The 10553-nt window shown below is 54.9% G+C and overlaps 1 protein-coding gene across 1 annotated transcript; it reads right to left on the bottom strand.

The window, feature by feature from the left end:
• Nucleotides 1–3284: 3284 nt before the first annotated feature.
• GJB3 (gap junction protein beta 3) lies at nucleotides 3285–8610 on the bottom strand. The gene is made up of 2 exons (XM_042951785.1): nucleotides 8563–8610; nucleotides 3285–4833 (listed from the first exon to the last, which is right to left on the bottom strand). The coding sequence occupies exon 2, from the start codon at nucleotides 4797–4799 to the stop codon at nucleotides 3987–3989; it is 813 nt and encodes a 270-aa protein (XP_042807719.1). The 5' UTR covers nucleotides 4800–4833; nucleotides 8563–8610; the 3' UTR covers nucleotides 3285–3986.
• Between the last annotated feature and the right edge of the window lie 1943 nt (nucleotides 8611–10553).

The raw sequence follows: 10553 nt of genomic DNA, 5'->3' as shown, positions 1-10553 counted from the left end.
TGGCTGTAGTGAGGTGAGCGAGAAGGGGTGCATTCTGAGAGAGAACAGATGAGTGTGGGGTGGGCAGATCTTAGAGGCCCCTCAAGGGCTGTGTGAGATGTCTCAGGAGGTGCAGGCAGGGGGGGTGACCCGGCCTGACCTGGGTTGTGAAGGATCACTGGGGCTGTGGTGCCGAGAATGGACTGTGGGGGTGAGCGGTGAATATGGACATCTCCCTTTGGGACAGGACTTGTTGCCCAGCTGTGGGAGTCTGGGCAGCTGACAGCCTCCAGCTGTTAGCCCTTTCAGGTCCACTCCACCTGTCCAGGTGGCCAAGCTCGGGGGTGGCCCCAGGCAGTGACTGAGCCAAGCAGCGGTCAAGGGCCCAGCCAACTCCACGTGACCGCCTCTAACCGACAATCTTTGCCTGATGGACACAGCACAACAGGTCTTGTTGCTCAGTCCCGCTTCCTCCCCTTTCCGTTCTTCTGCTTCCCAGAGCTAGGGCAGGAAGCAGGGACGTTGTTGTAGTAATCCAGGTGCGAGATGATGTGGTTGTCTCAGCTCAAGCTGCTGTAACAGAATGCCACACACTAGGGGCCCTAAACAATGGAAATTTATTTCTCACGGTTCTGGAGGCTGGAAGTCCAAAAAGGTTCTTGGTGAAGACCCTCTTCCCGGTTTACACAGGGCTGTCTTCTCATTGTGTCCTCACGTGGTGAAGGGAGAAAGGTCCTCCCTCTTCTGTGTCTTCTTCGAAGGGCACAAATCCCATTCTCGAGGGCTTCACCTCCCAAGGGCTCCACTTCCTAATACCATTACAGTAGAAGTTAGGATTTCAAGGTATGAATTTTGGGGGGACACAAACATTCAATCCATAATAGGAAGCTGAGACCAGGGTGATGACACAAGATACTCTCCTGTTTAGCTTGGGCTGCGTGGTGGCTGTTATTTCGTGCAGTAGGTGTGGTTGTGAAGGCTGTGTGTGCGTGAAATCTAAATCTATCATGTGCGTGAGGGAAGGAGGCTTGCAGTGAATGCTCATGTGCTGGGGAAGGAGGAGATAGAAGCGTGTACCCTGAGAAGAGAAGGCCAGGGGACATGAGAGCCACCTTGTGGTGACAGCGTTGTGTGCTGGGGACTCTGGATGGTGAACAGTAGCTCCAGGTGTCCTGGATCAGGAGAGTGAGCTGCACTGCTCAGAACAGCTCTCAGGCTCTCAGGCCGAAGGTGGCACATCTCAGGACAGGGCTGGGACATCCTGTCAACCACGGTCCTCACCCCCAGCCTGGAGAAGGAGCCTGGGGCTGGAGGCTCAGTCTGTGCTGAGCTAGCCAGTGATGTCCTCTGGTTGCTCTGGCCTCCAAGCCGTCCTTGGCCAGGCAGCTGAAACTGCCCTGGAAGATGCTGGAATGTGTGGCAGCAAGCAGGGGAGACCTTCCCTGAGACCTTTGCAATCATCCAGGCCAGGCTGGGACTGGCCTTGTTGTGGCCTGGGCAGCAGGCAAGCTCCTGCCTGGATATTTACTGAACACATTAGCACCATACTGCTGGGTTACCTTCAGTGTCTCATCTCTACAGCAACCCAAGGAGTAGTACTGCTCTGAGTGCTGGGATGAATATGGTCCCTTTGTCCCTCGGGTCAACTCTCCACCCTGCTCTGTGCCCCAGGAGGCTGAGCCATAACTGGCTGCCTCATTTGGCTCCCTTGCTCTCTGGATCCTGGTTGGGTTGTGTCAGTGGGAGCCACTGGCAGGAGGGCAGAGATGAGAAAGTGAAGTTGGGGTATTTATTTGGTCGCTGGGGTGGAATGCATCCTTGCAGCTCCAGTGTGGCAACCCAGTCTGTGGCTACCCTGGTACAAGCCCCAGGGCACCGCAGTAGTGTTTGTGGTTTCCTTGATCATGCGCATACTTTTTAAAACAAATTGGCTCAGTTGGTTAAGCGTCTGACTCTTGCTCTCAACTCAGGTCATGATATCATGGTCGTGAGATCAAGCCTGCATTGAACTCCATGCTGAACGCGGAGCCTGCTTGGCTTTCTCTCTCTCTGCTCCTCCCCAACTTGCGCGCGTGTTCATGTGCATACGCACCGGCTCTCTCTCTCTCTGTCTCTCTCAAAATAAATAAACATGAAAAAATATCCCTCAAGGAAACTCTTTAAAGTTACTGGGTTTGAATGTGCCATCTGTTTTTTGCTGGGACCCTGACTGGTGCAATTCACATTGTAATGATGACAAGACTGCCGTTCTGAAAGCTTGCCCAAGGTGCAGCGTGGTGACTGTGGTCATGAAGTGGTTAAGCTATGATTCAGACTGTGGGGGGGGGGTGGGTGTCAGCCCAACCCTGGGCCCTTTAAGCTTGGTTGGCTTGCCCACCCCACTAATAGCCACACGAAAGAGCAAAGGTGAACCACAGCCTGTTCTGTGGACATAGTGATCTGCCCTCTCCTTGCCTGCATTGGCTCTTGGTTCACTGCTCCTAGATTTCTGGCCCCTGGCCTTGGCTCTGATGGTCACTAAATGTGTCTCTTATTAGTGGAGCCTTGCACCCCCTTTTGCTTTCCATTCCAGTCTGGCTTGAATGTTGGTGTCCCCTAAATTGCAGGTCACCACACAGTACTGGGGGGATGGGGTGGGGGGGGGCTGTGAACCACCCCAACTGTTGGTTACTGCAGGAGGCGAGTGTGTTACTGTCTCCCCTGACTCGGAACTGTGTGAGTTCAGCTCCTGTTCTCCTATGCAGTCTCCACCTCCTGCCAGGGCCCCGGTGAGCCAACAATGTTCAGGGCAGATGGAAGGAGCTGCCGAATAATGCTTGAGTGAGGCTGGGACTCCCACCTTTAGAGGAGACAACCATCCTGTTGTGGCATATTATAAGGACAGTATGAATAACAGAGATTTGTGTACACAGGGTGGGGACGTGGATTGTTGATGGTGGTGATTGGGTTATAAAGGAGGAGGGAGTGTGGTTTATCTATGGGGAGAACAATGATTGTGTGTGTGCTCAGAGCAGTGTTCTCACTAGAAACGCGGGAAGCGCTGTTGCAGAGGGAGCACAGCGTCCTCTTGTGACCACACTTACAATCACAACATATATACCAGTAGGCTCCACCCACATCCCCACCCAGATCAACCCCAGCCCCAGTCTGCCTTCACCCCCAGACGTACAGCCCTCCTGAGGGCTACCTTCCCTGCCCTCAGGGTCTTGTGGGTGGGAGTACAGAATAGAGGACGGAGCCAACCTGTATAAAACACAGCCTTTATTGATTTCAAGGAACATCTACCTTGAGTCTCTGGCAGCAGAGTCTGAGAGGCTGGCACTAGGTTGAGCACGTTTGTGGCAAGAAGACGGCAGAAAAGCTGTCTGAGCCTGGGAGGAGCAGAACTGGGCTTAAGGGGGCTTCCCCTGAGGACAGTGGGGACCAGGAGGACACCCGAGTATCTCGAGCAGCAGCTGGTGTCACAGAGCCATCTCCTCCTCCCCTTCACAAGCTCACCCTCAGGCCTTTGGACCTCCCACTTAGAGACTACTTCCTTTCCAGCCCAGAACCTGGGTGCTTCTCCCAAGGGAATGAAATTCCCTTTGATCCAGTGCTTCCAAACCAGGGCAAACATCTCACCTGCAAACACCTGCCGCTTTCTCGTCTAGGAAGCCCTTCTCACCTCTCTCAAACATTTTGTACTCAGGGTAGTCTCTCCTGATCACTCCCTCCTGGGTTAGGCGGAAGCTCTGCTGGGAGCCTCCTGTGGGGGTCCCCTCGCACTCAGTCGTTGATTTGTTTGTTTTGACGTCTGTCTCCCCCAAGGGCTGGCCCTAGTTCTGGGGTGTGACTCATACCTGGGTAGACAGCACAGTGCCCAGTGCTCAAAAAATCTGCCAAAAATGAAACAGGATAGATTAGCGAATTCAAAGTGGGGGCACCCAGCTCCTGTAGGACCCCTCCCCCCATGCAGTACTGCCCATCTGTCCCCACTGGCAGCTCCAGCGTCGCTCCCCAGCCTGTGGTCAGATGGGGGTCATGCTGGGTGCAGACGCGTGTCTCTTGTCGTCGCCAGAGTCGGAGCCCAGCTCCCCAGCCTCCACCAGCTTGTGGTGGCAGCGGCAGGTGGAGGCCCGGCTGGTGGAGGATGGGAGGCTGTGGCCCTTTGGGGGCTTGTTCCTGGCTATGCCTCGCAGGACCCTGTGGAAGATGAGGTAGCAGATCTCGCAGATGGTGAGCACGATGCAGACGGCAGAGGCACCCACCATGAAGTAGGTGAAGACCTTCTTCTCGGTGGGCCGCGCGATGTAGCAGTCCACGACGTTGGGGCAGGGCGCCACGTTGGCACACTGCACCAGGCGTGGCATGCCAAAGCCATGCCAGAGCGTGTGCAGCACGTAGAGGAAGAGGAATTCGATGAGGAGCTTGAAGATGAGGCTGAACAAGTAGGTCCACCACAGGCCGCCGTGCTTCTTGCCGGCGTTGGCGTACAGCTTGGCGCACTGGTCCCCGTGCTTCTGGCGGTGCCGGCGCTCGCGCTCCTCCCGGTAGGCCACGTGCAGGATGACCAGCAGCGAGGGGCACGTGACGAAGATGAGCTGCAGGGCCCAGAGGCGGATGTTGGAAATGGGGAAGAAGTTGTCGTAGCAGACGTTGGTGCAGCCGGGCTGCTTGGTGTTGCAGTCGAAGTCCTTCTGCTCGTCCCCCCACACGCGCTCCGCGGCCACGACGTACACCAGCACGCGGAAGACGAACACCACCGACAGCCAGATGCGCCCAAATGCCGTGGAGTACTTGTTCACGCCGCTCAGGAGGGCCTGCAGCGTCTTCCAGTCCATGGTGCTTGGCGGGCGTGCCGGGGGCCGTGCCCACCTGACGGCATGCAAGGAAAAGTCCATGTTTAATGTATGGGTGACATTTAAAATTTTTTTATTATTTTAATTTTTTATTTTGTACATATATGTTATTTTGTTATATATATGTGTATATGTATATACATACACACATATATGTGTGTATATATATACATATATATACACATATATGTATGTATATATTTATGTATTTTTTCATTGTTATTTTTGAGAGACTGCAAGCAGGGGAGGGGTAGAGAGAGGGGGACAGAGGATCCGAAGCGGGCTCTGTGTTAACAGGCTGACAGCAGTGAGCCTGATGGGAGGGTGTGAACCCAGGAATCGCAAGATCACCACCTGAGCTGAAGTCGGATGCTCAACAGACTGAGCCACCCAGGTGCTCCGCATAGGTAACATTTGATATGAGCATTTACCGTGTATCAGGCACTGTTCTGGGGTCTTTATGTGGATAGATGCGTTTGATCAGCCAATGACCCTTTGAGATCAGGACTATTATTCCTCCCAGGCTACGGGCAGGATACAGGCCTAGAGAGAGGCTAAGTAACCTGCCAAAAGTCACAGAGCTTGTATGCATGAAGGAAGGGAATGTGCATTTGCTGATAATAACAATGACCATTTATTGAGCATTTACTATGGGTCAGCCGAGGAGGTAAAAGCTGTGCAACACTATCTCCTTTAGTCCTTATAATGACCCCATGAGGTAAATACTATTATGCTTCTCATTTACAGATGAAGATAACCGTTGCAAAGCACTTAACACATAGTAAGTGCTCAATAAATGCTGGCCACTCATTGTGAAATCTAGAGAGGCCAAATCACTCATTTAGAACTGCAGTTGGATTCCAGGCCAGGCTGTCAGTGTGGGGGCGGGGGGGGGGTGTGTGGGGGGGGGCAGGCTGTGCTCTCCACCACCTCCTACCCCTCCTCTGCTGGATGCCTGTCCCAGACCAGGTTCTTGCAACTTACTTCACTGATTCCTTGCTACCATCTTGTGAGGGTGGGGTCATGAGCCTGTAGGGGCCAAGGGCAGGCCGCCCCAAGATAGGCCACTTTGGCATGCAGATGATTTTGAGTTAAAAGCAATCAAAGCTCATCAGATTCAGGAAAAGCTCTTTATCTCTCCTTCAACTGCCTAGAAGTATTCAGATAGAGGACCTGCTCCAGGAAGAGAGCCATCACCGGAGATAACTACATTGTTATACGAACTAAGGAGGGTAGACAGAGAGGAGCCTGGCAAGGCCTGTTTGATCAAAGTCCTCTACATCCCATTGTTTCTGAGTGGCCCAGCAAACATTTGTTTACCAAATATTTACTCATTTTCATCCTTGGTGAATTGTATTTCTTCCCTTTGAAGTCCCAGACCCCTATTCCCTTCTCTTTAGTTCAGGAGGGCATATATACCTCCTTTTACCTGTCTTTGGAATTTCCACATCCATGTGGATTCCCCATTCACATGAAATTAAATTAGATTTTCTCTTGTTTATCTGTCTCTAATTTCATTCTTAGTCCAGCTAGCAGGACTAGTCCAGGTAGTCCAGGTAGAAGGGCAGAGGATCTTCTTGCTCCCTGGCAAGCCCATTCTGCAGAGGGGAAACTGAGGTCCAGAGAGGAGAAATAACCTCCTCAAGGTCTCCCAGTCAGTAGGTGGTGACGTTGGGAGAACAACTCAGGTTGGGGGTGAGTGGGGGCTGGTAGGTGGTTTGGCTCCTGGCACACCAGATCCAGGGAAAATCTAGAGACAATCCCTCTCCCTGTGCCAGAGCCTGGGGGAGCCCCAACCACCCCAGCCATGCTGGATGCCAGGGTTCCGTGGTGGGGAGACATACTTTGTTCAGGCCCCAGAACCACCCATCTTCCTCCCAGTCCTGGGATGACTCAGAGGGTGTGGAGGGGTGGGTCTGCCTGAGTACATCTAGTATCTGCCTGCTGCCATGGGTGTGGGAACATGTGTCTCCATGTGCATGTGTGGGCCTGTGTGCACATGTGGGCGCTCCTGGAGCACACGATGCCCCTCTGAGCATGCATGATGCCTGTGGGTCCAAATCTTGCAGGGCCGTCTCTCACCCCTCTACTGCTACCACCTTGCTCCAAACCACCATCACTCTTGCTGGTATTATTGCCAGGGCCTCCTCGCTGGCCTTTCGGCATCTGTTCCTGGGCCCCTAGAATCCACTAACTTGGACCGTGTCACTCCCTTGTTTAAAACTTTCTACTAGCATCACATTACGCTTAGGATGAAACCCCAGATTTTACATTCTTGCCCTCCTCTCCTACATTCTCACCCTGCCTCTCTCTGCTTCAGCCACATGGGGAGAGTTGGGGACTCTGCAATTATTCCTGCTGCCAGGAATGCTCTTTCTCCAGAACCTTGCATGGCTGGGTCCTTCTCATAGCTGAGGACTCCCCAGATTACCCTGGGTCTGGGAGCCCTGCCCTCCCAGTCACTCTGCTCCTGTCTCCTTTATTTTCCTCCTCGAATTTAATCACCATTTGAAATTAAAGTATTTGTTATTTTTTGGTTCTTATTTATTGTCTGTCTCCCCCGCTAGAATATCAGCGCTGTTTTGCTTACTGAGTTATATTTAGTGCCTAGTGTTTGGCACACAGTAGGTACTCAGTAAGTGCTGGGTGATAAAGAAATGCATGCTGACTTCTCAGAGAGGCAGCTTGGAGGGAAGGGCTGTGAGGTGGGGGCAGGTAGGTAGCCTGCAGAACAATCTGGACAAGGTAGCTTGGGGGAAGGACTTCCGGGCTCTGGCCAGAGGGAGAAGGCACATTTGCTTCTCAACACCTCAGCTCTTCTGATGCCTCTTCTCCAGGGATCTCCAACAGCATGGTGTGACTGCAGAAGACCCCATCCCTGCAGACCCTCTTCTCCCCCACGTGCTCCTCTGAGACCTGGCCTTATGGGGATGAGCAGAGAAATGTGCACTGAGCATGGAGTCACATCTGGATTCCAGCCTCAGCTCTGCCCCTTACTAGCCAGGTGACTTCCAAGAATCCCTTAATAGTTTTGACCTCCGTTCCTTATCTCTAAAGGGAAAGAATTCCTACTTTCTTGAGCTGTTGTAAGAATCTTAAGATCATTCCCTCCCCAGCCTGCCACTGACCTGGTGGGAGCTCAAAAAGACTGAAGTGGTGGTTGGAGCCCAGTCTGCCAGCCTTCCCGAGGAGAGGAGCCCTGTCGCCAGACACCCACCTGGGTGCAGCCCCCTTCTGGGTCCCCACCTTCCACCTTCCACCTTCCGGTCCTGTCTGTCCAGTCCCGCCCAACACACCCCAGGGACTCCACTCACCTGCAAAGAATTTCCCTCCAAGCTCAGAACTGGGACAGGTGGAGCCAGTTCTGATTACCCCAGCCGGCCACCAACACTCCCCCCCCAACCTCACCCCCCAGCCATCCTCTTTTTCCCAGCCCGGGACCAAACTTTGCCCAACTGCCGCCACACTCTATAATGCCACTGCCGTCTCCCCCCACTCCCCTCACCCACTTTCCCTTCATCCGGGGCAGCTCGGGAGCTTGCGGACGTGGGAGGGGGGTGTCTCAGAACCTTCCAAGCCCCCTAGAGCCCCCACCTCGCCCAGAATCGAGGGGCGAGAAGGCATTGGGGGTGTTGGGGGAGACCCTTCCACCACCTCCCTTCCTTCGCTCCCCCCTCCTCAGCCGGCCCCGCCGCTGGGGGCGCCCGGGAGCGCTCGTGTCCCGCCACCCCACCCGCACACTCACCGGGAGCCCGCGTCCGGGAGCCCCGCGCGGCGGCGGAGGGGCGGGAGCCGGGCTCTGCAGTGGAGGCCAGGCGCGCGGCGGCGGCGGGCTCAGCCAGGGGGGCGGCGCGGAGGAGGGAGGGCCGGGGAGGAGCCTGGGAGCCGGCTCGGCCGCAAGGGGTCCGCGTCTAGTCCCGCTGCCACCCGCTGCCGGGGCGGCCTTCCGAGGGGCTCGTCGCTGCTCCGAGCCTCGGTTTCTTCATGTGGGAAATGGGGGCATCGGTGGCCATGGGCAGGGCTGTTGCAAAGGCTCCAATGAGATCAGGGGCGGGAGGCACTCTAAACTGTTAAGTGCTGTGGCCCAGGACAGCCTGCAATCATGACTCGCCCACACGCGTTGCCACGGCGACTGTGCCCGCGCCCTGCCGGTCTCTGTTCCTGCCCGGCGCCCGGCCGGGACCCTGCTTGGGGGCACTCTGGGGGTCTGCCCTCTTGGCACGATGAGCCTCCACGGCGGTGCCTGGCTCAGGCTCTTTGGCCTCCAAGGTGGGGAGCAGACTCTGCGTCCACATTGGAAAGGACACAGCGAGTCCTGTGCCTGGAAAGGAGATGGGGGGATCCTTTGTCCAGGGGTGAGGGCAGAGGTGGTCGCTTGGAGTTAGGACAAGGGGCGGATTCTGTGCGAGGGGGTCGGATGTTGGGGCGAGAGCGCCCTTGCCCTAGAGACTGCGGAAGGAGGCGGGCCTGCAGCTGGGCTGGGCTCTGGGGACAAAGAGGCTTTGTCTTATTTATTAGTGTGCGGTGACAAGGAGCTTTCCCAGCCTTGTTGGAGAAACCCCAGCGTTTCTGGCCTCCCTGGGAGCCCTGGGGTCTTAGTCACCTTGGGGCTGAGGCCTCGCTGTCTCCATAGAGATGGAGACATAGAGATGGTGTGGTTAACACAAGGGTGACTGTACATGGGATTTCCCCAGGACTGTACGGGTTCGCCACCTGTGGTCCAGTGTAATTCACATCCTCCCCTTACTCTCAAGAGTGCCCCCAAACCTGGGAAGATCTATTACACGGTCACCCTACCGACTACTCATTTCGATAGAGGCTAACCCTGCATTGCGTGTTCAGAGACATCTTTGTGCCAGACATGGCTGGCAGACTTTATTTCATCCTCACAGTGGGGAGGAAGGTGTGACCCTTCCCACTGAGGTACAGAGAGGTTAGGTGACTTACCCAGGGTCATACAGATGCTAAGCAGCAGAGCCAGCTCTGGAGGTCTCAGCCTTGTGGTTTCTGGATGGGGCAAAGCCACAGGGCAGAGGCCGTCTTTTACTCACTGGGTCATGGCCCCTGAACATCACTGCTGAGACCCCATGCCGGGTGGTCTCGGTGCTTCTGTGTATGTGCCAGTGTTGGGGGATGTGTGAACATGAGAGCATCCTGTGAGGGTCCACGACTTTGCCATCTGCTCCCTGCGGCCTGTTGCTCTCCAGCATCTCAGAGCAAACCTGTTCCCCACTTCCTTCCCTCCTAGTCGCTCTTCAACCCATTTGAACAACGTTTCCATCCCGATACTGTGTCACAAAGGCAGCCCTGTCAAGGTCACCGCAGATTTCCATGATGCTAAATCCAACAGTCGTGTCTCCATCCCCACCCTCCTGGACCTACAGAAGCACCTGACACAGAGGGTGACCACTGCCTCCTTCTCAGAACGCTTTCTTCCCTGGGTTTCCTTGATACCACACTCCCAGTTTTCTTGCACCTTGGAGGCCACATGCTGGTGTCCAGGGTGGGCATGTCCCAGGCTCTAGCCTCTTCTCTCCCGGGTGAACTCATCCAGTCTGGGGGCTTTCAATACTATCCAGCAGTGAGGAGTCCCACACTTGTGGTGCTACTCCTGACTTCTCCCCGAACCCCAGATTATGTGACCAGGGCTGCCCACATGACCACCAGGTTTCCAGTTACTTGTTTCTCCTTCCTGAGATCAGCTATGCATCTTCGACTATATAGATACTCTTCTTT

The sequence above is a fragment of the Panthera leo genome, chromosome C1 (genome assembly GCF_018350215.1).
Source record: "Panthera leo isolate Ple1 chromosome C1, P.leo_Ple1_pat1.1, whole genome shotgun sequence".
Classification (NCBI taxonomy): Eukaryota; Metazoa; Chordata; class Mammalia; order Carnivora; family Felidae; genus Panthera; species Panthera leo.
Note: the sequence above shows the minus strand (reverse complement) of the source record. Positions and strands in the feature narration are given on the sequence as shown.

Bases quoted from the DNA above. Each gene is read 5' to 3' on its own strand.
- GJB3 (XM_042951785.1), bottom strand. From the start codon at position 4,799: ATGGACTGGAAGACGCTGCAGGCCCTCCTGAGCGGCGTGAACAAGTAC.